General features: G+C 37.3%; 1 protein-coding gene across 1 annotated transcript in view; it reads left to right on the top strand.

The window, feature by feature from the left end:
• The window catches only part of ZDHHC17 (zDHHC palmitoyltransferase 17), a 78,271-nt gene that overhangs the window by 40,068 nt on the left and 11,278 nt on the right, over positions 1–26,925 (top strand). Inside the window, exons 6-13 of the mRNA XM_075428086.1 lie at positions 2,962–3,026; positions 4,408–4,570; positions 9,216–9,341; positions 10,620–10,762; positions 13,000–13,102; positions 21,298–21,420; positions 25,021–25,083; positions 26,273–26,366. Of these exons, the coding sequence (XP_075284201.1) occupies positions 2,962–3,026; positions 4,408–4,570; positions 9,216–9,341; positions 10,620–10,762; positions 13,000–13,102; positions 21,298–21,420; positions 25,021–25,083; positions 26,273–26,366 (880 nt within the window). The remainder of the gene's footprint in view (positions 1–2,961; positions 3,027–4,407; positions 4,571–9,215; positions 9,342–10,619; positions 10,763–12,999; positions 13,103–21,297; positions 21,421–25,020; positions 25,084–26,272; positions 26,367–26,925) is intronic.

The following is a 26,925-nucleotide window of genomic DNA, read 5'->3' as shown; positions in this document are numbered from 1 at the left end:
TCCGGTCGTGTTTTCTCCTCCTGATTGTCAAAACTGACGCTGCATGTGATGGACTAGAGCGTTCAGAACAGAGCTTTTGTTGTTTGAAAGAGCAAGTTAGGTTCAGTTCTGTGTGCTGCTTTGCTTGATGAGCTGCCTGTCAGTCTGCACTTGGTTCATTCCGCAAGAATCCTACAAAATCTCTGCTTCTAGTGAATAGCTATCACATGTCTTTCCCAAATTAGGAAGTATTTTCAGCCTCATACCTCCCTTCCTGATAAATCTTCTTTACTATATGCTTTTAAATATGTCAGCTCTTTAGAAGCCTGTTTCCCTTTCCCTGGGCAGCAGTCCATGTGAAAGAGATCTTTTCCTTATGGAGAATAGGATTCTGAACAAGGGCGTGATGGGTCTTTCTATGAAGGTCTGTATTGTGTGAAATACCCACTAATGGTTCTAAAGAGGATCAAATGCCTGCTCCCTTTCTGTGCAGCTTAATGCACTTTTAAGTGGAATCTCTTGATGCTTTTTGTGCTTTTGAAAAGGCTGTATTGTATCACAGTTCTGGCTCAACTAGTGCTTTGTTAAATGTCCCTGTGAGCCTAAATGCTGCTCTGATCTCTAGCTGCTATTCAGAATCCCACCTTGTCGGCTATATCGCCTTCGGAAAGTAGTGTGAAGCAGCAGAATAGTTGCTCCAGCTCCTTTCCATGCAGGAAGCGCTTTTTCCCTGTACTCTTGCCTCTCCAAAAGCTTTTTGTGGAGTCTTGTATTGGTGTCTTAGGATTAAGTCTGATTATCCTTGCATATGCAAAGTTGTTGTCTTTCAGAACTAGAGTTGTTCTCTTTCAGAAACAAGTGGAAAATTTGCCGGTAGTGGTCCACAGAGTTCACACTTGAAATACGTACAGGGGGCAGCAGTATGTGCAATTTCTGATCATTGCCTCACTTCTTGTTGAAACCTTTGGTTCTTGCAGTGCTCATACTGTGTCCTGACAGCATGGGTACACACCTCCATGAGCATTATCAGATTGACCAGTCACTGAGAGTTAAACAAGAAGTTAATGCTAAAATGCCTGTCAGTACACACCAGAACAGAATAACGGTCTCCTAATGTGTACCTGCTGCTGAAGGTTTACTTTTTTGCCTCTGCCATTTGGTGAAAAGCAGCAACAGAGCTTCCTTTCTGAAATGTCCCATTTATTGTGTGGTTTTGGTAATGACCTGACAAAATAAAGAATTTTTGATGAGAGGTTTACTAGAGCTTGTGTCTGCTGTCGACAATTACATCATCTTTGTCTATACAACAGTATGCAAGTCAGTCTTAGTTGCTTCACCTCTTGCTTTTTTCTATGAAATGTAAAGATGAAAGAGTGATTGTTCATGTTACAGTAATTTGCACAATCTTCAAAATACGTTGTTCACACAGTGTGACCTGCGAATTGAAGTCATGCCTCTCAAGGATGAATGAACTTGAGGTTAGGCTGCAGTTCTAATTTTCTTCACGATCTCAACAACAGGAGGTTAAATGGAGTGCCAATGGTTGCATGATCCTGGTAGGCTCAAGAGGATCTAATCTATACAAGTACCGTGGGCGAACAGGCTTGGATCCTGGTCTCAATGCATGTAAATCTTTTCTGAACAAACAGTACAATAAAGTAATGGTTCTCTTTCCTTTCCATCAACTGTTTTTTGAATTTCTGATTATTTTTTTTTTAATTGGACAACAGAGTAATACCTAAGAAATGTAAAGTTGTCTGCAGGCTAGGGACGTTTTAAAAGCAAATGTTTGGGAGAACTAGATTGGATTTTCTGGAAAACTTCTGCCTGGGTCAGGTTAGCAGCACTGAGAGTGGGGATTGCAGGATGTTGGGTGTTTGGCAGACTACTGGAGCAGAGAAGAAGGTTCTGGGGGTGATAGAAAGCAACATCATCCACTTTCTGAGTTTCTGTCAATAGTTTCTATATCCACTTTCTGAGTTTTTGTCAGTAGTTTGTGTAGCAAAAGACTTTACTAAAACACTTTGAATCTAAGTTTCCTAGTAAGAACGGAAGGAAGTAGCATAGGAAATATTGACATAGCTCTGTTGCCTCTAAGGAAAACTGTTCAGGTCTTGCATTAAGTTAGAGTAATTATTTTAGTGGTGGTCTGTGGAACTTGCCCAAATGTCCTTGAGAGTCTAATCTGTCTCGGTGTATTTAGGAATTGCCAACTTCGATGTTAGTAAAACAGGGATCTATAACAGGACAAAATGATGCTGGTATTAGATCCTTTGTGATGGATCTAAGAGAATTGTCTGAATGGTGCTGTTTTGTCATTCTGTGTCTATGTTCTGTTAAATGTAATGTTTTGTTGGTTTTTTTTAATTTTATTTTTGTCTATTACTTGGTCACTACTTGATTATAGATCAGTTTTATTTCTCGGTAGGTTGTTTTTATTAATGGCTTTTGTTTAAACTTAAAAATTTTCTGGCATCCATTAACTTGATTTCCGGATATGTAAATAGCTTTGGAACTGAGTGAACTAAGGAAAATTGCTTTGCAAATGGAAAAATACATGCAGCTAGCATTCAGTAGGATGTAGGATTCAGGCCATGGCATTTATGTTAATTTATCAAGTATTTTATTAAATATTTGTGCATTATTTTAGTTTTTTCCTGCTTTTGAGTGCAGTATTACACCATCTATATATCTTTTATGTTGAAGATTAATAGTAAGATAGAAATGACTAGTCTTATACAGCATGACTGTTCCTTAGTTTCCAAAATAGATTGGAATAGTTATATTTTTGTAATAAGTGATGTTAATGTCTGTTTTCATTTTTTTAAACACTATTTTAATATGTGTCAAACGCTTGCCAGTTTTTCTCCATTTCAGCTGGTTAGTCTTAAAATACTGCTTCTCGTTGCAAACCTGGTATCTACTGGATCTTGAGCATGCTGATTTATCTCACCAACTTTTTTTATTCTTTTCCTTTTTTAGGATGTAGATATGATGGATCAAAATGGAATGACACCTTTAATGTGGGCAGCTTACAGAACACATAGGTAATACCTCACTGCACTTTTGACCTTCTCTTGATGTTAACTAAGTGGCATGTAGTAGTGACTGGTTTTGATTTTTTTTTTTTTCTGAAAGTTTTTTTTTGTTTAACTACTCAATATTATTTCCACAATTGCCGATTTATCTTTCTTCATTTATGATTGCTGGGAGTTAACCTCAGTGGGCAGCTCAGCCCCACGCACCCACTTGCTCACCCCCACCCAGCAAGATGGGGAGGAGAATCAGAAGGGTAAAAGCGAGAAAACTCATGGGTTGAGATAAAGACAGTTTAAAAGGTAAAGCAAAAGCTGTGTGCCCAAGCAAAGCAAACCAAGCAATTCATTCACTGCTTCCCGTCAGCAGACAGGTGTTCAGCCATCTCCAGGACAGCAAGGTTCCATCACCTGTAATGGTTACTAGGGAAGGCAGACACCATCACTCCTAATGTCCCCCCTTTCCTTCTTTCCCCAACTTTTATTGCTGAGCATGGTATCATATGGTGTGGAATTCCCTTTTGGTCAGCTGGGGTCAGCTGTCCCAGCTGTGCCCCCTCCCAGCTTCTTGCTGCATTGCAGACCCCCAACCTGCTCACTGGCAGGGTGGTATGAGAAACAGAAAAGGCCTTAACATTGTCTGAGCACTGCTCAGCAATAGCTGGAGCATGGGTGTGCTATCGACACTGTTTTGGTCACAAATCCAAAACACAGCACCAGAGGAGCTACTATGAAGAATAACTTGATCCCAGCCAAAGCCAGTACAGCGACCTATTCAAGACAGAGGATATTATGCAGACGTGCTCACTAATATGAACTTGTAGTTTGTAAAGTAAATCTTCCTGTGGAGATGATTGGAGAAGTGTTATTTTACACCAGCTTTTTCCAAAGAGCAAATCTGTCTGAATTAGATTCCTGCTTGGCAGGGCTTATCTCCCTCGATTGTGGAGAGGAAGATAGGCTAGCCTTTACAAATACTTACCATTACCAACATTATCATCCTATTTTATTTTCATCTTTTGGAATGTGAAGTGGAAATATAGCACGTTTTGAACTTTGGTTGTTATCTGCCACGTAAGTAATGATGTGCATTCTTTTACAATTCTGTTAATACTCTAAGGTTTTGGTAAAAATGAAAACAGAATTGCATAACAAATGTGTTTCATGACATCTCAGAACAAGCTGTCTTAATGAGCTCCTTTAAAAGTTGACAGAGTTGTGGTTGCTCTTTGGTGGGAAGGGAATTTGAGCTATTCATAGTCATCAGCAAATCACTTTGCTGTTACATAGTGTACCTGATCAATATTCTGTAGAGAAATTAAACTCGTTAACAATAAATTGGTATGTATTTGAGTTCATCTCCTGTAGAACTAACAAGAATTTTCTTTTCTAGTGTGGATCCAACCCGATTACTACTTACATTTAATGTTTCTGTTAATCTCGGAGACAAATATCACAAAAACACAGCATTGCACTGGGCTGTGCTAGCAGGAAATACTACAGTTATTAGTCTTCTGTTAGAAGCTGGAGCTAATGTTGATGCTCAAAATATAAAGGTAAACATTTGGTCTGTTTTTATTGTAAGTGGTTTGAAAAATAACAGAGCCTATGATAAATCTCAAGAATAGGTTGTTATTGTGGGTATGGTGGAATCATGAAGATGGAGCAAAAGCCAGGCCATTAATGTTTGATTCGGGAATCAGTTTTTCCTAACAGTGATGCATAATTAAATCTGCACCTTCAGAAGTACGCATGTAAATAATTTACCAATGGTTATGTGCAAATATATGAGAATGGGGTGTGCAATTAGACTGCAGGCATGAAGACCCATGCATTTGGATTCAAAATTGGAAATCTGCAATGTCTTCTAGTGAAGTTCTGGAGTGAGTGACTGTTTGCTGGAGTGAGATGTCGGACATCTCTGTCCTTTTCCAGAGAGATGTCAAATGGTCTATTATTATCTCCCAGCTGCAATAAAGAAGCTGGAGGCCTAAAGGTACCAGTAGGAGTAAAATAAGAAAATGGGTTCTTTTTTGCAGCAGAACTTTCAGTTGCCTGATTTCTGTACCAGAACCTCTTAATGATGAAGCTAGATTCAGCTCTAACAGAGCCCATCCCTAGCATGTGTTAGACCAGCCAAGCAGCTGTTACAATTTATGCCATAGACTTGGGGTCTGCAAGAGCTTCTCCAGCAGTGGAAGGTGCGCCTATTGAACATGGTTTTGTCCATTGCCTCCAGACTATTCTGTATATCAAATTAGATGCAGTTCACCACCCATTTCTTCTGTGGTGTCGGAGAAGAATTCACTTTTAGAGAAAGAATTCTCTACTCAATTTCTCTTCAATTATTTGTATTTTCCACTTAATGGGTGTTACAGATGGAGTGGTTACACTCAAAAATAAAGCTGTAAATCTACATTTGTGAAATATTAAATAATTAAATTTATTTGACCTTTCACCATTTTCCGTACTGATTAAGATGGCCAGGCTGTATTTTGCTTGGCCATAAGTGATAGAAATAGGCTAAAAAATTGATACACATCTGTCTTCTTGAACTGCATGGAACAGTCTTTCAAGGGTGTAGTCAAATATTGCTAGTAGCTTTCTAGGTCCTATGTCCACGTTAGAATATTAGAAATGCTGATGATCATGAATGAAAACTCATTAGAAAAATCACATGGCTTTTCACTGTTTAAAACAAATCGACTAGCTTCTTGCATGTACTGATGTGAATATGTAATAATTATTCCTGGAATATCAGGTCAGTCATGTGGATGAATTATGCTTCTAGTCTCACTTCTTGTAAACTGTTGAAAAGCTTTTATTCTATGCCACCTAATGGTAAAAATAAAGGTATTTTTGTGGAAAAAAAATCAGTGTGTCATACCTTGCTTTCCTTGGCAGACTGATTAGTGTGATTAGAGTTTTAAAGTCATGACCTTACATTTCTGGACTTTTACGAAATCCGTAATAAAAATTCGTATGTTTAGCCAAATGAAAAAGTTTCTGCTAGCCTCAAGCAGTTCATGGTCTCTCCTTTATTGACAGACAGCAGCAGTCAGTAGAAAAATAGGATTTTAAATCTGCTGGATCATGATATCTTTCCAGTCATGCCAGAAGATGTGTGCCTGGTTTCATTAACCACTGCCTGCCTTCTGTGGTGGAGTCTAGGTTGCTTGCATGCCTTCCTGGGTTTCTAGGATCTTCAGAGGATCAAAATCATTCTAGCAGTGGCAGTTTTGCCGTCCTGCCAGTGGCTTTGTAACAGGTGCAGATATGGGTTATAGTAAACATAGAGGAAACATGAGAATGTGGTTGATTTTTACAGATATGTAGAAACTCAGTTTTGTGCTTCTCATTTAACTTTTCAGCAAGAAAAGTTGTCTTTGAGCCAAAACCCAGTTGTTAAGTGTCTGGCTCACATTTCCCCAGAAATAAAAGGAATCATGAAAGGTTCCTTTCTGTTGCAGTCGCTTCCCAATTTCTGCAGCACTGTCTAGTGAAGTCCTTTTCTCAGATAGCCCATGGAATTGACCAAGAATGGTGGTAAGACAGCTAAGGTTAAAGAAATACGTTCACTGAAAGCCATTCATCTTTTTCAAATTATGAAGTGGCTGAAATATTAGGTGCAAGTTTTGACCTTGTTGTTATCAGCCCTAGGCAGTCTGTGTTAGAAAGGCACATGCTGCTGGCCACCTACGTTTGGAACAAATTGGAACCAGTCAGCTCAGTAAGGTGCTATTTTTACTTTGCATGACAGTTTGAGAAGTAGATTAACAATAGCATTCTTATTCTAGAATAAAGCTTAATACAAGCAGGGGGATTGTCCTGTTCATGTTATTTATCCTCTTTATATTATGGTGTATGAGAAAATAATGCTTTTCTTTTGTTAGTAAGGTACTTTTTTTCCTTTTTGAAAAACTGGATTACAGTTGGAGTTGGAAGTTACTTTTCAGAGTCGAAGTAGAGTGGGTTTGTTTTTGTTTTTTTTTTTGGTTAAGGAAATTATCTTGCCACATTAGTAGACAAATTGAGCAGACCAAGACAGGATTTCACAGGGAGTCAGCTTATCACTGGAGGTTGGGGGGAAACATGTAAATTTTATTTCAGTATAAGCAGAAGCTCTTTTTACTAGAGACTGATAGAGACCTAAAGGAGCTTCTATGGTTTAAGGAAGGTTTGGGCGTTTTGTGTTTGGCTGGGTTTGTTGGTTGGTTGATTAGTTGGCTTTTTTCAATCTGTTAATGAATCATTGAATGGACTTTAGATGTAGTTTCTTGGTTATACAGTCTATCTGTAGGCCTGTCTGTGGAAGTCTACATGTAAAGTTCCCTATGGTCATGACTCTTCAGATTATTCTTTCTGTCTAAACACTTTAAATACTTACTGTTGAAGCCTGATTGCTTGCTGGCAAATTAAGTGTGTTACTAGATCAAGTTCCTCGATTTTTTTTGTTTTTTTTGCGTTCTAAGCAAGTCTGCCATGCACCACCCCTGTGAATACAAGGAAAATATTACAATGGCCAGACGGTGAGAAGCATAGTCAAAGACTTCTTTAAAGCTCCCTCAATCTTTTTATCTAGGCAGTTCCTAGGTGTCTCATGGCCCTCTAGTGGAAGGGATGCTCAGCTGGACCCCAAGACAACGTCAGGATTTACTTGGGAGATCAACTCCCAGAGGGGATTGCTTGTCCACAGGTAATCTTTCCAGTCTGGATATATAAGGTGGTATTAAAACAAGAGCATCTCTGGAGTTTTCCAGATATTAGCAATTCAGGATGCTATTAAATTTGTGATGAAGTAGGCACAGTAGTTTGATTTCAGGCATTTCTGTTGAGGATGCAGTTAACTTAATCTGTTTCTTGAACATCTGGCTGAATAACCCTGAAGCCAAGCTAAGTCAAAAGGTTTCTTTTTTAACTGATTTTGCTAGTTAAACTTCTCACACAGGAGGAGTTCAAGATCCTGTTAAGTAGAAAAAAGCTTCACCTCATAATCTGTAGTCTGTGCTATTTACTCTCCCTTTAGAGATTTGGAGCAAGATTTCAAAGGCAAAAATGACAGTTAAGTACTCAATTCCCATGGTCTTTCTATGGGATATAGGTATCTAACTGTACTTTTTAATCCTTGAAATCTCTTCTGTCTATAGTAATTATTGCCCCTTCTGGGTAATTTCAGTTTCTGGTACCTGTCTCACTTTTTTTTTAGGAGGGGGCCGAGCGATGGAGGATTCAGCCATTTTTCAAGCCTCCATGAATGGTTTGTTTAGGAGGGGAGTTAACTCCAGTAGAAGAGAGGAGGAGTCAAATGCAAAACTGAAGCTGGAGGTACCTGCAATTGGTTGTCTCTTGCCTCCTCTATAATTTTAGACTCAGTGAATAACTTTAATTTAGCTCTCTTCCTAAATGTTTGAAAAGCAATAAAATCAAATCAGTTTGGTAGGCACCTTTGGCCCCTGTATCTCTCTCCGTGTCTCTCTTTTGCTTTGTCTGTCAGTCTGCTCTGAAAGTAGGGAAGGAGAAAGCGTGGGCCGTTGCTGGCTTAGCACCCAAAGTATGTGAAGCACAAGCTAAGCATAAAAGCTCAGAGTTCTGGAATAAGTTGGACATCAGCAATCAGTTTATTCTTTCCCTTTTTTTTCCAAGGACTTCAGTAGCGGAGGTGAATACAAGAACATTAAGCTTGTGGAAGAAATTACTTATAGAAACATTCCATGATATTAGTAACTTAACTCTGCCAAAAAGGCAAAGAATTAACTGAGAAGTGAGGCTTTAGACCGGGAGAGTTTCCATGATCCAGTGGGTCACGAGTTCTTATTCTTTGCTTGATTTCTGCTGCCTGTCAATAGGTGAGGGGGAAGCACAGTCTTTCGTTTACAGACTAGTAGGCTGTGTGTAGAACAGTGAAACAGATGTGTTATGCCAAAAGCAACACTTCCTGCTATGTCAGGACATACATATTGTCAGGATCACTCATTTAATATTCTACTTCTCCACGCATGTATAGTTATGAGAGAGTGAAAAAGACCAAAAGGAATGAATGATATTTGGTGTCAAGTAAGCTGCAGAGCAAAACATGTGCCAGAATGTAGCTTAAACTGATTTAAAATCTATTATTTTTACCTGCCAATCTTCTGTTTCAGAAGTGCTCTGAATGCATTTTATTTTTAAATTGGATGTTTCCCGCTTTTATACTTCTGGCAGGGAGAATCACCACTTGATCTAGCAAAACAGAGGAAAAACGTTTGGATGATCAATCACCTACAGGAAGCAAGACAGGCAAAGGGATATGACAGTCCATCCTTTCTGAGAAAACTAAAAGCTGATAAGGTAAGAAGTAGTATAACGCTTATGTAAATCAATATTACTGCTGCCATTGGTTTCGGGGCTTGTGTGTTTGTTTAAGGTAAGCTATTCAGTACTGTGGTTTCCCCACGCTTCAGTTTTAGAAAACACCTTTTTGTTATGGCAGAAGTAATTGCAAAAGCCAAAAAACCCCCACCTTTATTCAAGGCAGGAGGAAAGAAAACCCTAAGTCTCCACACAGTTACCTTAGTTTTTGCGCTAACTAAATGTTAGGAAAGTACCCAGTGGTCTGGTATTGTTGGGGATAGCCAAGACTTTCACAAAGCTGACTCTCAAGTATCTAAGCAAAGAAGCATTTTAGATATCCTGAACTCTGATCTCCTCTCTAATTCTGTAGTGGTTTGTGCTGAATGAAAGCAGCAGTCAGTCTTGGCAGTACAATGTAATATATGAATCTCTAACGTGGAGGCCTTTTTCTGTTCAGGTTATTATTTAATACTGCAGGTAGAAGGAGGCAAGAAATAAGGGTATAAAGAGTAACATATTGCTCTAGCATGAAGAACTGTCTAGCTGCCTGTAGTTTGATAGCTAATATAGAGCTAATATTTTCTTACCAGGCAGAGTGTTATGCTGGATATGGAGTATTGCTATCACTGATTTGCTGCAACTTCTTGATTTAAAGATACATTGCATCTTGCTGATCAAAGCACTGGCTACAGCTGGTGTTTTAACCCAGTGGTAATATAATAATGCAGTGATTATTGACTTTAAGTGATTTGTGCATTGCATCGTGTGTACATGTGCATTGTGACTGTGCTTTGAATATCTGGGAAGAGTTCACTGCCTTCATCAGGAGTTGTACTCGCATAGTGTAAGACAGGTCCTGTCTTTCCCCAGAGATGCCTCAGTATGACTTGATCTATTACTTATGTAACTGCAGCCTTTAAAGTTCACTGAGATTACCATGTGCTGTGTAGCAGTTTATATGCTGTGACAGATTCTTAAAAAAGAGCTACTGTTGCCTGTGTTCTGGATTAACAGCAAAGTCTCTAGAATGTTGTTCTTCTGAAATAAATAAAAGTACTGATTTGTTATAAAATTTTGGGAAGATTTTTTTTCTTGCACATTCAATGGAGATATGTAAATATAGAAAACGAGAAAAATTTATGAAGATTCCACCCGCTACATCAAAATTCCTGAAAACTTATTTAAGTTTTTGTGACTGTCCTATTTATTATAGAATATTATTATATAATCTGTTCCTGAAAATAGAGTTACTTACTGATATTTGTTTCTATGTAGGAATTCCGTCAGAAGGTGATGCTGGGAACTCCTTTCCTAGTTATTTGGCTGGTTGGGTTTATAGCAGACCTAGACATTGATTCTTGGCTCATTAAAGGGCTGATGTATGGTGGCGTTTGGGCTATGGTGCAGTTTCTTTCAAAGTAAGTGTTTTACCAGAACACTGTCTGTTTAGCGTGTACACAAGAAGAGTTTTGCTGTTTTTGTTGGATTTTTTTTTTTTTTTATTACTATTTCTGGGAAAGATCTTGTGCGACTTCAGCTCTTGTAATGCTCTATTGTCTTGCACATAACCTTGGAGTTACCTTGGGTGATTACCACTGAGCTAATAGAAGCTAACAGCGGAACAGAAATTCAGTCCTTATCCAGAGGAGGGTGCTGAATGTCTGCCTACAAAGAGTTATCAGCATGAATTTTACAGAAAGCAGTCCAGGGGAAAGTTACTGGAAAGGAATAGAAAAAACATGTTGTGCAAGTGTGCTCTTAAAACCTATTTTTTTTAATAACTTAAATACCCAAAGGCATCTAAACAGGTGTATAGGAAGAAATGAAGTCAGAGTCAGATTTTGTAGCTTCTATTGTTGTGGAAAGAGGTGACATCTGTAAGTACGCCTATATACACACGTGTACACACATACACGTGCAGGCATGCTCCAGCACATTTTCAAGATCTATAGACTGCTTCATCTATCCTTTGCTTTTCATTATCATGTGTGGCAGGTACAGAAGAACTTATTGTATCTTCATGAGTGTGAGCTTTCTGTTTTTCTGGCATTGAATGTCATGTCTGTTAGAACCACTTACTACTACTTCCTTAAGCTAAGTTAGCAGAATTTTAGCGAACTTAGTACAACCGGTGGGAGGTGGGGGTTCGTTGAGCTTTTGCCTCGGCAGGACCTTGGAGATGATCTGTTCAGTATTTTTGTCATCTCTGAGGCTGTGCAGTTTGCTGACCTCTTCCCACAAATAATTTATTTAGCAATGCAAATCCTCAACCACACCTCCTGCAGGAAGCAGGGACAAGATTTTGTCAAGTTTTTCGAGACCTGTGTTTTGTCAAGTTATGTATTTTTTACCTACCTGACACATACTCAGGATTAACATTCTTGCTTTCTCCTATCCTTTGCTTAATGTTTAGTATAAGTACTTTTTGAAATGTTTTTCACAAAGCTCACATTTGAATGAAACTTTTGCATTTTCTCTAGTAGTATTTCCTTTTCCTGTTGAATTTTAGCTAATCTGCTTAGCTGTGTTTTCCTCCCTCATCCATTCACACACACACACATAAAAATGCTCAGAAATCGCTGAAAGAAAGATTACTGCTGGGTAACTATGTGTCCAAATGTATATTCGCTTACTACTTACCATCTTAGCTCTTCTTCCTTATAGGATTTTCTCAAAAGACCTAAGAAACTTCCACTAGAGAAGAGAGAGTTACTGCAAGGGAGTAGAGGAGTGAAATGGAAACTGCTCTGTGCAGACATTTGTCTGTGGTTGCCTTGAGGGCACCACTAGGACAAAAAACAAAATGCATCAACATAAGGACGTTTAGGCAGATGATGGAAGAAGTTTCATTTCAAGGAGTTTAGCAGTTTAGAGTGTGACTTTTGGTATGTTTAGCAATTTTTCCTGAATATGGAATAACCTAGTCGCTCACCTGGTCTCAGCTGTATTCAACTTTATTCAGAGTAGTCTTTAAAATGCAAGAGTATTGGAAGGTGTCAATGATTCTGATGGCTTAATTTTTTCTTTTTATTTTAATTAAAGTAGCAGCATTCTATCTTAGAACTTGGCAAATTTGGTGATATGGGAAATGAATTAATCTGGTTTTTTTTTCCGTTCTGGTGGCAACTGTAACAGAAGCAAAAGATTCAAGAATCTGAAATATTTCACATATGTAGGCTGATAACACCAAGGTCTCTCAAGCTTTTTTCTTACTGAAGTAATTTTAACGTGTAATTTTCATTGTATGGGTTTCCAAAATATAGTTAACACTGAAATCTCATAAGTAAATGTAGTTTGCAACTACTGTCCATGTAGGCTAGGAAGCTCACAGATTTCTAACTGCTTTCACAGTGTAGTTTTAGCATGAGTATTTACTCTTTCTACCTTTTCCTGTCCACTTCTTGACGTGCACTTCAGAAGTGAATGTATAAATTTTAAATTAAATAATTTTGTCATGACCATTCATCTGGACAGGTTGAAAACGGGAATTTCCCATGAACTGTGAAGGTAGACGTGAGGACAATGTTTTTGTGGTGTATTTTGCAATATCCCACATAGTACATATTTTAACAGAAAGTGTTTTCCAGAAGCAGTAGTTCAGGATTTACATTTTATAAGTCAAAACTTATCATGTGACATTGCTCCTACTTTACAGGTCATTCTTTGATCACTCCATGCACAGTGCATTGCCTCTTGGGATATACTTAGCAACAAAATTCTGGATGTACGTGACGTGGTTCTTCTGGTTTTGGAATGATATCCTTTTTTGTGTACAGTAAGAAGTAATACTTTCTCAAGTTAGTAGTATGAGGTAATACCTAGATGTATCCTGCATATAAGTGTAAGTAAACTACTTATAAAATGTCTATGTCCATTAAACATTGCTTTCTATATTGATGGTAATCATTTTATCGCTTTAAAAACATGGACACTGTTGCTTTTGCCTTAGTAAGTGAAAGATTTTCCTCAGAACAGCTTACAGTAGTCTGCAAAATTTCCTGTACTTTACCAGTTTCATAAGTGGGGGAAGTGTAAGCAGCTCTATAACATATGCTCTGGCTGTGAGGGGACTGCATTTTTAGACACTGCTTTTTTGAAAAGCAGTAGGTAATTTCATGGTATGTATCAATTCCAGTGGAATTAGCTTTATAGGTAGTTATTCCTAAAGATTTTGCAAATTCCATTTAATACAAACTTTAGACACATTTGTTAGCTGTATTTTCAGTCTTTGAAGATGCATGTTGTTAACAACAGTAGATTATAAAGATTCAGCATATACCTGTATGTTTTTGACTGTCTGCCTAGATACAAACCTTTGTACTCACAGGGGTAGAAACTGATTGAGTTCACTGAAGAATGTCAGTTACCCACCTTTAAGGAAATACGTTAAAATTTTTAAACAACTTTCTTGGGTATTGTAATTACAATAACCAAGAAAAGAAAATAGAGATCTAATGTTTTATTAAATTTTTAATACAATTCTTATAGTTCTAAATAGTTGGAGTGAACTTAATATTTAAGATGGATGTTGGCTTGACTTTTCTAGAAGCTGGTTTTCTTTTCATCCTCAGAGGCATTACCATGAAATAGGATAGTAGCAGTGCAACCCTTTTATAATCTTGTTAATGTGTTCTCCAACCTTAGCTAAATATGCCTCACATTTTTGGTTTGAGACCAGAGAGGAGACCCTTCTTCCATGCTGCCGTTGGCTTCCATGCTGACAGTGTTTGCAAAGGTGCTGCTGTGAATGATAGCAGTCCCGTGTGACTGGAGATGACTGCTATTTCATGTTTAAAAAAACCTAAAAATGAAAAGCTAGTAGCTGTTAAGGAAAAAAAAAAATCTATCAATATTAGCATGAGTTTGTCTTGAAATAGGTATTTAGAAATGCTGGTACTACTACCAGTCTCTCTGTTTGGCCTGATTTTCTATTTTTTTTCATTCAATTAAATTTACTAGTAACTGCAGAATGAGGAAAACAAGTACAAAATGAGTAGGAAAAACTATTTAAAAAACAGTGGTCAAAAATAGAGATATATACTTTTCCAGTTTTCATGGAATGGAGTAGAACCATCTAAATATGCCACGCCTCTAGACTGAAGTTGCTTTTCTGTTCTTTTTGTTAAGAAAACCTGACTTTTGGCAAATAGTAAAATACAAGTTTCTGAGGCAGTTATAACACCACCATCTCACTTCTGATCTCAGCTCTGCATACCTTGTAGTTTTTCTTTAGAAACTTGTGTTTGCTAATGCTACTCCATGTTTTGGGTTGCAAATGTTGAGCTACTGTGAAATGCTTCCTTGTGCTAACATAACATCAGCTTGAACCAAATCTAAGTGTGTGTGCAACTTAATATGGTCAAGGACTTCGATTTAAAAAAGGCTGTACAGCCAACACAACTCAGTTATGGCCTCTGTCTTCATGTGCAAAGCTGTCCCTTAAGGCTGACGAATTGTGAGAATTTTATCCTGAAGTTTGTATTTTCTCATATTTGTACCAACTTGCTTAGATTTTTATTTGTTAGGCGTTCTGATTAATGTAACTTGAAGTTTGGGTGCTTTTTTTTGTCACAGAATAATGTTCATTGTCCACTAGAAGTAGTAACCATAGAAAATTAATTACCCTAATAAAGTCTGACTTCCAAATGTCAATAAAATACTGTACTGCTTCTGTAATTTAAGGTAGGTGCCTCAAAAGTTTTGCAACAGTCTTTTTGTACACAGAAGTAGTAGTCTAAAAACTCCAGTTACTAATTGCTTTCATTAGAGCTGACACAATTCTCTGACAAGCAGTTTTAGAGACTTAGTGCTTGACGCCATCTTCCTTTAATTGGTGATTTTTAATTGGAAGTCTTTGTAATAGGATTCCAGATTCATTCTTCTTCTCCTGGAAAATTGCCCTGTAGCTTCATTGGAAAAAAGAAATTGCATGCATGCTTTATTTTTATAGCATGAGGCACAGCATTGTGGTTGGAGAAAGGATTCTTGTATTTTTACAGCTTTATATGATTACTTACAGCAGACAAGAGAGCAACTTTATACCCTGTAATGTTCAAGTGATAAAACCTGTCCTGATAGTTTTTACAAATTCTGCCCATCTTTTGGTCAGGAACAAAGTTTCTAACCTTAAACAACTATCACAAATTGCCTTACTGGAACTTTATAGTATAAGTAATATAAAGGTCTTAATTGCTACAAGTGTTACTTTAATACTCAGGTGTTTCGTAAGAATTTTCTTGTAGATATGTTGAAAGTATCTGGAATATTAGCCTTATAAATGCCTATAAATATCTTAAGGGTGGGTGTCAAGAGGATGGGGCCAGACTCTTTTCAGTGGTGCCCAGCGACAGGACAAGGGGCAATGGGCACAAACTGAAGCACAGGAAGTTCCGTCTGAACATGAGGAAGAATTTCTTCCCTCTGAGGGTGACGGAGCCCTGGAACAGGCTGCCCAGGGAGGTTGTGGAGTCTCCTTCTCTGGAGATATTCAAGGCCCGCCTGGACGCGGTCCTGTGCAGCCTGCTGTAGGTGACCCTGCTTCAGCAGGGGGATTGGACTAGATGATGCACAGAGGTCCCTTCCAAACCTGAACATTCTGTGATTCTGTCTGGCCTTCTGGATTTAATCCTAATAAGACAGAAACTGGCAGTCGAAACAATGTATCATAAAGAACAAACAAACCCAAAGATTAGAAGTGTGTTTTTTTAAATTTCAGGGTGGTCACATGAAAAATAAGTCTATAAATTCTAAGGCTTAATAATGTGTCATCTAAAAGACCAATCTTGAAAGTAAATTCAAACAGTTTTGGTAAATCTAGCGTTCTGAATTTTTGTAAGTGTTTCCATGCTATTAGATTTTTCTCAGCAGCTTCTGTGTCTGGTATATTTGTTAAAATAGAAATCCTATTCTTGCTGGGAATGAGGAAGTTATGATCTGTGTATTTATGGATATATGACTCTCTGGTCCTGTGCTTCCCTCGTGGCTCCCCCTTAGCTGTATTTTGCCCATAACAAAGGATAGTTATGTCATGCTCTGATAGTGTATTCTAAGGTTCTACTGTTTGCAGTGTAGGGGGACAATACCTTCAAAAGTCCTACACGCTAAATCACCATATTTTAATTTAGTTTTATTTTTAAAGGAAAAAAAGAAAAAGATTCAAAAGTACGCGTTTAATAACGTGAGACTAGAATTTCACATTCCACTCTTTTTCATTAGCATTTATAGGTAGAATGTTCTCTTGTGTCCTGTAAAAGTTCAGGGCGCATGTACCGAGTTCATATCTCAGTTGTTCATGCAGTATTTTCAGTTCCAGCTGAATAAATAGTGCCTGTTATGTCACAAAGTTCTTGTACTGCTCGGTTTTTCTAAGACGCCGGGGTCAGCTGTAACCCAGAATATTCACAGTATTCTTTTTTTGATTCTACCACTTCCATTGGGTGCAAATGGGAGTGTGCAGTTTTCATTAGTTAAGCTTTTTTGGTATAGCATACTACTTGCGATGCTGAGATGATGAGATGACATAAGCCAGTTTCTAATTTTTAAAATAATTTATCATGGACTAATACTGTATTGATTATCTTATTTCAGATATACTTCATGTATTGATGGCGTTTAAGTGAAAGAAAACAAACACTGCGCGCTTTTTCAGTTAGCGATCATTTTAAAAAGTGGGTGTAAGAGAACTCATGATTTTCATGTTTTCGCAAAGCTGTTACAATAGCATAGTGTTTTAAAAGTTGTAACAAGCTAATTGGTGCAGTTAAACAATTAAAATGAAAAAGAATTTCATATTACCAAAATTAACTTCAAGAAAACAGCAAAAAGCCTTACATGCAGAAAGCAAGAAGCCAACAGCCATGTTTCTAGAGGAACAAAAGACCCAAGAAATCCAAACCCCAGGCCCAACTATCCAGAACTTGTGTTCCCATGTCTAAATACTTTTTCTATATTAAAAAAAAAAGTAAAAAAAAAAAAAAACCTGGGATGGGAGAGATGGCAGTGAATGAATTTTTTTCGCAAACTAAGGGTTTTGGGGTTTTTTTTTTATGTTAGATAGAAGCTGGACGTAGAGAGCTGGACGTATGCAGAGCTTCAGTTGATTAAAATTGGATTTTGTCTACTAAATGCCTAGTAAAATGAGGCTTCTTTTGTAGCGACCTGCTGGTATCTACCTGGAGTCTTGGATCCAGATATACGGCTGTTATGAATTGGCAGGTTCATTAGCATGTATTGATCTCTGACACTGGCTGCAGATCTTTCTCTTTAGGAGTAACGGATTTTATTACTGGATTTGCAGTTAGTGAAAGGGAGCAGCTTGGTATAGAACGTGTACTCTGGCTTGGTTGCAGATTCTTGTGTGACGAGGAGCTGTGACAGCAGGAAGCTGCCTGGCTTTGGGCCCTTTGGAACAGGCTGCAGTTCAGGATGAAGAATTAGCTCATCACGTGTTTAGCTCACACATGGGTTGGGCAGTGCTTGTTTGGTTTTAATTTTCTTTTTAATGAGATGGTATTTTTGGTTCCAAGTGGTTTCCTCTAATAATTTTCAGCCTTTTATTCTAATAATTAAAGGATGTTGATCAGGACTAAAAGTAGCAAGTGTTTCATTGGTGTTTCTGCTTTGTCTCTTGCAAGGAAAACTGGGGAAACCTCATAAAAGACAGCAAATTAGTGGCAGGGCAGAAGGTGAATGCCTGCTATATCATGCATTTTGCAGTTCTTAATAATATGGTAATGTATTTTTCCTTATGTCATTGTAAATGAGGATGTTAGGACAAAACGAGGCACTCTCTCTGGAGTGCCGATACCCTACTCTAGCTAATGCAAACCTACAAGGGTTTCTTGCCTATGGAGAGTTCTGAAACTCAAAGTTGCTTAAATCTCTTTGGAGATAAACTTCAGAGGGGGCTTTGACATGGGTTTGGATACCTCTAGTGTGGACATCCATAGCTAAGTTAGTTGTTTAAGCTCCTTTCATAGACAGTGGAGAAAAATATCCACCTGTAGGGCACTGCTTCTCTGATTTAATTTAAATATCTTGATATTGAAGATAGATTGGACGTAGGTTGTTCCTCTCTGTTGTGTATGAAGGCATGCTTAGTGATTTAAGGTCAGTGACATGAATCCCACAGTTGGGGTTGTTTATCTACATCAGATGCCAGAAATATCCTGGAAAAGACAATTCTAACTTTCCTTTCTCCTTCGAAGTCTGGTTGGTTTTCATCCCTTCTCCCCAGTTTTGCTTAAAACTTACGAGAAATGAGTTTTTTTAATACACTAATGAAAAATACTGCTGACACTGTCTTTCTACATTTACATAGTTACTGCTCATCTGTACTTAACTCTGTTTTCTCATGTAGTCTCCCAACATCTCCCACCCTCAGCCCAGAAGTACCTTATCTGCCACCATTCACACTCAGCATTGCACTCATCTGACACCTCTGTGTTAAAAGGAAAGTCAAAACTTAGACTCTGTGGGGAGTCTCTTATGCTCTCTCTATTTTATGGCGTTAAATAGGGGAAGGCTAAGTTCAGAAAATGGACAGCTTCTTTATTGTACAGGTTGTCTGAATTCTAGTCAGTAAAATAACAATTCCAAAACTTTACAGTTATAAATATCCTCTTCTTTAACAGTCTAGACATGATGTATCATAATTAGGAATGGGTCCTATAATTTTTTTCAGTTGTACATTTATTTATTGTAATGGATGTCTGATTAAGGTATTTTTAATGAAAAAAACAGTTTTCACTGTTGTGGCAAAAACCCCAGTGATACTTTTAGTATTCTAAAGAAAATTTAATCTCTCTAGCTATAGAAATAAGCTGAATGAGCTTATTCTTGGCAGCAGGTAATTTTAAAAGAAAAATAGGAAGAAATTAGGTTGTATAAATATTAAAGTCAGAGCTTTTAATCTGTAATGTTTCAAATAGAACTGTGAGTGTTTAGGTTATAGTATAGCCGGTGGGTTTTCCCCCCTATTATAAATTTGCTGGAAACAACTTGTTGGAAGAAAGATTAATTAGCTTTTAGTGAATTAATACTAGCGTTCTACTATATAAGGTACATGATTAAAATTTTAACTTAACTTGCCAATATTTCTTTTATTAGAAATTCACAGCCAGTTCTTCCCCCCAACAGAAGGAAAACAAAAGTTATTCATGATAGATTTCACATGAACAATGAGTCTTTCTTAGCACTTCAGAAATCAGGCAGAGGCCTTACTAGTATTTATTCATACTAAGAGGTTCTTTTACATTGTAACAGCAGTGTAGAAGGATTTGAGATACTTGCTGTTATTCTATAGAAATTCTGTCTTTTTTTCATTTAATATTTGCTTGTATCTGTACCATGGAGATTTGTTTATCAACGGTTTATGTAGTTTTTTTCTTAATACTGCTAAATGCCTTCAGTAAACACTTTTTTCAAGAGCAAAGTCAAGCAGAGTAGAATATACTTGTAGATATATATAGCAACCTCCTAGTACCTAAAGGGGGCCTACAAGAAAGCTGGAGAGTGACTTTTTACAGGGGCATGTAGTAACAGCACAAGGGGTAGAGGCTTTAAGATGAAAGAGGGTAAATTTAGACTGGATTTAAGGAAGAAATTCTTCACTGTGAGGGTGGTGAGGCACTGGAACAGGTTGCCCAGAGAACCTGCAGATGCCCCCTCTCTGGAAGTGTTCAAGGCCAGGTTGGATGGGGATCACTTCAAAATCTGATTTCTTCAAAGTATGCAAAACGTGTTTTTTTGTTGTCTTTGAAGTGTAATATACCAGTTCACTACGGATTGCCGTGTAATGCTTGTTTTTGTCTTGTATGCAGGGTTTTTTAATCCACACACACAATAAACTCTAATTACAGTAGAAGTGCTGAAGTAGAGAGAAATATTAATCTAAGTTAAGAAATAATAATCTAAGTTACTCAGAATGTAGTGTAATTTGGGTGTGCAGTGATATGTGCCTGAGTAATAAGTGTCCCTTTTTGCCTGGATAATGCTGTATAGGCTTCTGCCGCCACAGCTTTGTCAAATACGTCATCTCTTTGCAGTTATGACTGACACCTGACAGGCATCTTTAGTCAGGTTGGTCAGGTTTTTTTTAGGTTTATCAGAGTGAATAATTTTCCACTTTTTGTGGAAGAGACATGTCTGAAGTATTTGGTTTATCAACATCATTGCTAAGAAATGTTTTAATTCTATGAAGAAATGTCAAGTGTTGCAAGACTAGGCATGTTATATGGCAAGTCATTCAACACAGGAAATGTATTTTAAAACTAATGCTTATTTTCTGTCTTCATATGATGGTTGATTTATAAACACTTCCAGAGAATACTAAAGCCTGTGGTTTTGTGAGTATTGGATGCTTTAGTATGTTAAAAATAACTTTCCTTGATGTAAAATGAGTTTTGCCTTATAATAGGACCAGGTTTCAGACAGTGCCTTTCTTGGAGATAAGTGGTGTTGAGATGTGATTGCCATGCAACAGTGGTCATTGCAGCACAATTCCTTCTATGGCTAGAAACAGTCCTTTCTGTGATCTGACGGGAATGTCCAGCTACTGAAGACAGAGGCAGTCAAATGTCTGTCTTATAAATAGAGCTCTGAAATGTTTATTGTGAAAACAGGAAATACTTTTAAGAAGATAAATTTCATGGAATTTGATTTATTTAAAAGAGAGAATAATTACAAAAACTGAACTGTCGTTATTCATTCTTTAGAAGGAGAAGTGCTTTACAAATGCCTCATGGAGAACAGCAGTTGTAAGTTTTCATGTTTGGGAAATAGAAAATACTGACTATCAAGCTAGTTCTTACAGCAGTGCTGAATTTTGTTAATTCAGAAGACAGTGACCCAAGGACATTCATAAAAATTAAATCTATTTATTTCAGAATTATCAGTGGGTATTTTCAAGAGGAAATTTGTTTTTAAACTTTAGATTCCTTGACTTCAAACACATCTCAATTTTTTCTTTATACATCTTCCATTCCTCGCTAATAGCGTTGCACTTTTCTACAATTTTGGAAAATCCTGGAAGTCTGATCCGGGAATCATCAAAGCCACAGAAGAACAAAAGAAAAAGGTAAAGCCATGAGATATGTCAGACTTGTTCTTCAGCAGCGTTCCAGCAGTTGGTCAGAGTATTTTGCCTTTCAGTATCTGAAATTTCAATAAATTGTTGTACAACAAAATATCTAAAATGTTGAAAAGTCTTGTCTTCCAGATTTCTTTTTTTTACTTTTGGAATGTATATTTGAGTCTTACTGGTCCAAAGATGCACTTAGTTCGTTTTGAGTAACAAAACAAAATTGCAACTTAAATTTTCAAGATAAAAAGCTTAAAAAGTGGTTGGGTGAAAATGAAAATGGGAAGCTTTGGAGTTTTACCTCACTGAAACAAATAACCCGTTATGGAAAAAGTATTAATTTGATTCTATAAAAACTTGCCGATCTTTTAAGCACCTCTAATTTTCCTTACCTTTGTGTCTAGAAGTATTAGACTGACAAACATTTTGAGGCTAAAACAACTAAAACCCCTGGCAATCTGGGGTGGGTTTTGTAAATATTTGAGAAAATACGGATGATCTAATAATAGCTTTCTAATACTTTATATAACACTATTATTAGCATTTCTGATTCCTTTTAATTCAAGTGCGTTGTTCTCAGCAGCCAAACTAAGCATTGAATATGCCAAAATAACACAAGCAGCAGAATCATTTTGTTTCTTTCATTTTGGTTGTTTCCTGAAGCTGACATCCCACCAAAAGTGAATTTTGAGCTTCTACTGCATGGTCATTTGTGAAAACACCTGTGTGCTTCGACATCAGACCCCTTGGAATTGTGGCCTTATTTAGGAATGAAAATACAATAGCCTTTAAAAAGATGGTTGCAATAGCTTAAATTATTTTTGTTTTCTCCAGTAGGTGATTACTGAGTTATGTTAGTCAGTGTGCAGTTTTACTGTGCACATTCCCTTTCTGTTATTGCCAAAGTAAATTTGAGACTAAATTCTCTTCCTTCAACTGGACTAAATGAAATAGAAGAGTGAGCAACTGGACTTTGGTTTGGATTCAGCAAATTGCACAAACATGCAATTCATTTGATCTACTTGCTGAAGTAGTTAAGTGTGGTTACAAAAGCCTTGCTGAACCGGATAGCAGTTGTAAAACACAGCTTCAGTCAGATGCATATGGCTATGAATGTTTTGGATTTCTTACATTGCAGCTAACCAAATTGTGAAACAATCTGTTATCAGGGGCATAAACTACTTGTAGTGGTGCAGCCCCCCCCCCCCCCCCCCCCCCCCCCGGCAATCCCAGAACCAGCCCACATTGTATTCTTGCTTGCAGCGCAGCAATAGTTGGCTGGTGTGCAGTGAATTGGGATGACTTGGCGCTTCCCTTGTCTTTGTGCAAGAGCAGTGAGTTGGGCCCATCAGGCACTCCTTGACCACGCCGGGAACTCCTGTTACTGGGAGTCGCACCCGTCTGGTACGTTCTGGGCAGCACTGGAATTGTATAGTTGCTGTCTAAATATCAGGATTGCATCATGTGAGTTGTGACCAGGATGGAAAATTACTGATGCCTAAAGTCAATCACCTTCAGACCCTGCAAACAGCAGTACCAAGGAAGGCCCTTTGAGCTCTTCTGGTCTGCAGCGGGTGTGCCCAGTAACTCCCTCTGACTGGGACACCTCTCAGAGTCACTCACAAACTACCTGGGCTGATCTCCTTCACCCTTAACCTTCACCCGTTGAGAAATCATTTGATTTGAAGTATTTCACTGAACTCAAGGGGAATTTTTATGATTGCACATGTGTGTGAATCGATTCAAACATAATATTCTATTACTGCGATTGTAATAGCAAATGCTTTCTATTCACTCAGTAAATGCTAAGTTAAACAGTGATTAATAGCTGCTAAATTCCTGCGATTCTCTTTCTCTCTTCAAACTGTGAGCGCACCCTGAATTGCCGCCTAAGCACATTGCTTAGTCATAAACCGCAGTGGTCTAAGGCTGGTTCTGGATCCAGTTGCACCTAGGTTCCTCTCTGAGAAGGAGTTTAGAAAGCAGGGGGGTCCACTCCGAGCCTGGTGACTCAACAGGAGGGTCTTCCTATCCCTTACACTTTTTTTCCACTCTGTATAAATCATTTTCTACTCAACTCCCCCTTTGATTTTGTATTCCATTCAGTTAAGCAGTAATAGAGTGAACCTTGCCAACAAACTGTATAAGATCACATTTTCTAAATATTCAGTAAAATCTTTTCTTGCAAAACCTCTGAGTGACCATATAAGTGACCTAACCACTCATTCGCGACACCACTGCAGAGCGTGTGTCTTACCTTTGTGCAGTGTACTGCATTTGCGTGGTTTTGTAATGTCTCCGAATGTTTTATAATCATTTAGTGTTAAGCTTTGGAATAAGCAATGAAAAAAATTCTTTTAATTCCAGATGACCGAACTATGTTTGGAAATGAGTAGTAAGCAACAATTTCAGATGTTTATTTTTCTGATATGTCATGTCCTTTCTTCTGTGCTACAAAATAACCCACGTCTCTCTTAAAATAAGTAAATAAATAATAAATAAACAATTCCAAGTTTTTACAATCAAATATTAATAGTTCCGAAGCACAGAAAATAGACCCAGCATTTACAAAGCAGTGAAATGTAACTCTAACTTGAGTACTCCTGGTTCTCTCTATGCTATAATCTGTAAGGACAGTTATATTTAAGTGGTTTATCTGCTCTTGTTCAGCTTTGGGGTCTTGCTTGTGGACAATACAGAAGTCCGGTGCTGAGCATCACAACATGCACAGTACTTTGTGTGTCCTTTCATTAGGCTGTGGTATGCAGTCCCACTGAAATCAGAGGAATTATTTATGAAATTGTCCAAAATATATTAAGGTATCAAAAACTCCATCAACAGCACTGAAATCATGGTAGATATATGGGATCGGAAGGGTTACAGCAGTGGAGGCAAGAATACTGGGCCAAGAACAAATGGAAATACAGTCAGCAAGGAGAAAAAATAGTCCAACTTTCAGAGCTTAGTTAAGAAGTGCTAGAAAACTGTAAAGCGTGTTCCTCATTTACCGGCGATCAGCAAGGAAAGCATGAAGACACTGATCTACCCCCGGACTGTTGCCTGTAGTTTTTACTGGTTATTTTGAGGAAAACTTTCCATAAATTTTTCATCAATTATAAAATGTAGTATTTTGGAGGAAGACATCGGCGGCTTCAGTCAAGATACCCACCTTAGTAGTCCAAGGTTTTTGGACTGCCTGATCCTGCTAGCTAGATTTATTTGTGTTCCTGTTTGGAAAGTCAACTACATTAATTTTAATGAGTTTAGCAACAGTTTAGTCAAACTGGTGCTAATCACTGTGTGGGTGTATCAACATTAATAAAAGCTTGCTTTTTCTCTAATTAAACCTAAATAGGGTGGGAAGAAGTATAAGCTAGAACTAATATAGAAGTAAATGTGTATATTGGTTTAACAAAGTAGGTTTAAAATCAGTTTCAGCTGAATTTAACTTGTTCCTGTGTGTAGACAGAAAGAACCTGAACTGAACAGACTTCACAACCCTGAGTCTGAGGAGCAGCTGTTACAATGATTGTGATCATTTGTTTATATGCTAAATTTTAATTTCTTTTTTTTTTTTTTTTTGCTTTTTATCTGCAGACAATAGTAGAACTTGCAGAGACGGGAAGTCTGGACCTCAGTATATTCTGCAGTACCTGTTTGGTAGTGTATTATTTAATCAATTGCAGCAGTGATTTTTTTTTTTTTTTTTTATGCTAAGCCAAAACTAGATGTTCCTATTCTGAACACATTTTTGGCCTTAATAATGCGATTTCAAGAGCAGGATTTATTTGCAATCTTTAGTTTAAGCAGTGTTTTCAATCTGTATGCAAAAAAACCCTACAACAATAAGATGGTTGGTTATTATATACATAATAAGTTACGAAAATCACAGGTGACATTCCAATACCTCTGTAACTCACTGTAAAATTATGTGGTGCTTCTAGCAAATTTTTTTTTTTTTCAAAAATCAAGAGTATGTCTCAATTTGGCAGTAATTGGGAGGAAAAAAAAATCTTAACTTTTGTAAAGCTTGCCAAATTGTGAGCAAATACATTTCTTGGACTAGTTAATATTTAGTTTCACCACAGAAAATTTAAGAGGAAATAACTGTTTAAGGGGGAAAAATAAGTAACTATGGTAAATATAATGCCTTTCATTTTTAGGAAGATAACTAGTTAATATAAAATGATCAAAGTTATCAGTGTTACAGTGTAATGCTTTGACCTATGTAGAGCATGAATTATGTTAATGTTCCCAAAACTGAATCTGTAAAATTGTGTACAGATGCAGCAGCTTAAAAATGATGTTTGCATATATATGTATATCTCAAAACACTTAATATCAGTTCTTTTATTGCCATTTTATGTTTCTTTCAAAACATAACCTTTAAAAACATTTGTTGGGCATAATTTAGCATTCTAAGTTCCGCTGAGTTCCATTTTTTGAGTCATATTCCTGTCTTTAGAAAATAAGCTGGAACACTTTATGTTAGAGCTCAGTTACGAATGATACTGACAGAATCGTGGAACTCAAACTCATTCTGTACTTTCTTTGTTAAAAAGCTGAGATGAATCTGGTTGCTACACAAAGCTCAATAGCTGGAGGGCATAGGAGAACTTAATATGAATAAAAAGAAAAAATCCTAGAATCCAAATACATAGATGTTTGTGTTAAATAGTATACAGATCAAACTTAATAGCTAAGATTGCTTTAAACATTAGCATCAACTTTGAAATTCTCTAAGAGGTTAACAGCAGAAAAATCAAACTGCATTTAAATTGAGGGGGGTTTCTATATAAATATTTCAGAGGTTTTTACTATTCTAAACAAATGTTAATAACCATTACAGATACGGAAGCCAGTGAGGTCCAAACACTGTGGTGTATGCAATCGATGTATAGCAAAGTTTGATCACCACTGCCCGTGGGTGGGTAACTGTGTAGGTGAGTAACTTGCTAAAATATGATATTGTCATAATAGATAAGAAGGAAGAAGCTTCTGAAGTCAGCCCTGCATGCTATGCAGGGCTTTGTGTGTTCTTGTTTCATGGTGAAAGTGAGTTGGCTTCTGCCAAAGTCTGAGAAAAACTGTTGAGAACTTTGGGTAGACGGAAAAGAATTTTCCTACTGAGCTGCTTTTTTTTTTTCTACATTTGATTCTCTGCATTATTCTCATTTGTATTGCGTGTTGTACACCCATCTTCAAAATTGTTTTGTGTCTAATTCTGTTTCCTATCTATATATTTTTATTAACATAAACTCTAATAATTAAAAGATGCAAAACTTGAGTGCATTTTTACTGTCCACAGAAAGGTGTGTACTGGTTCTACAACTGCTATCCATTATGTAAGATAAAAATTTTCATCTTTGATAATTTTCTAATTTAATAGGAAAGTATACGTATTCAAAAATGGAATGATCATAGCAGTTAGATACAGAATGACTTCCTGTTGAGGTATTCTCCTTTTTTGCCCCCCCCAGGTAGTCATTTATTCTCCTCAGT

Source organism: Opisthocomus hoazin, chromosome 8 (genome assembly GCF_030867145.1).
Source record: "Opisthocomus hoazin isolate bOpiHoa1 chromosome 8, bOpiHoa1.hap1, whole genome shotgun sequence".
In the NCBI taxonomy this organism is placed as follows: domain Eukaryota; kingdom Metazoa; phylum Chordata; class Aves; order Opisthocomiformes; family Opisthocomidae; genus Opisthocomus; species Opisthocomus hoazin.
The sequence above is the reverse complement of the archived record's forward strand: the minus strand, read 5'-3'. Positions and strand labels throughout refer to the sequence as shown.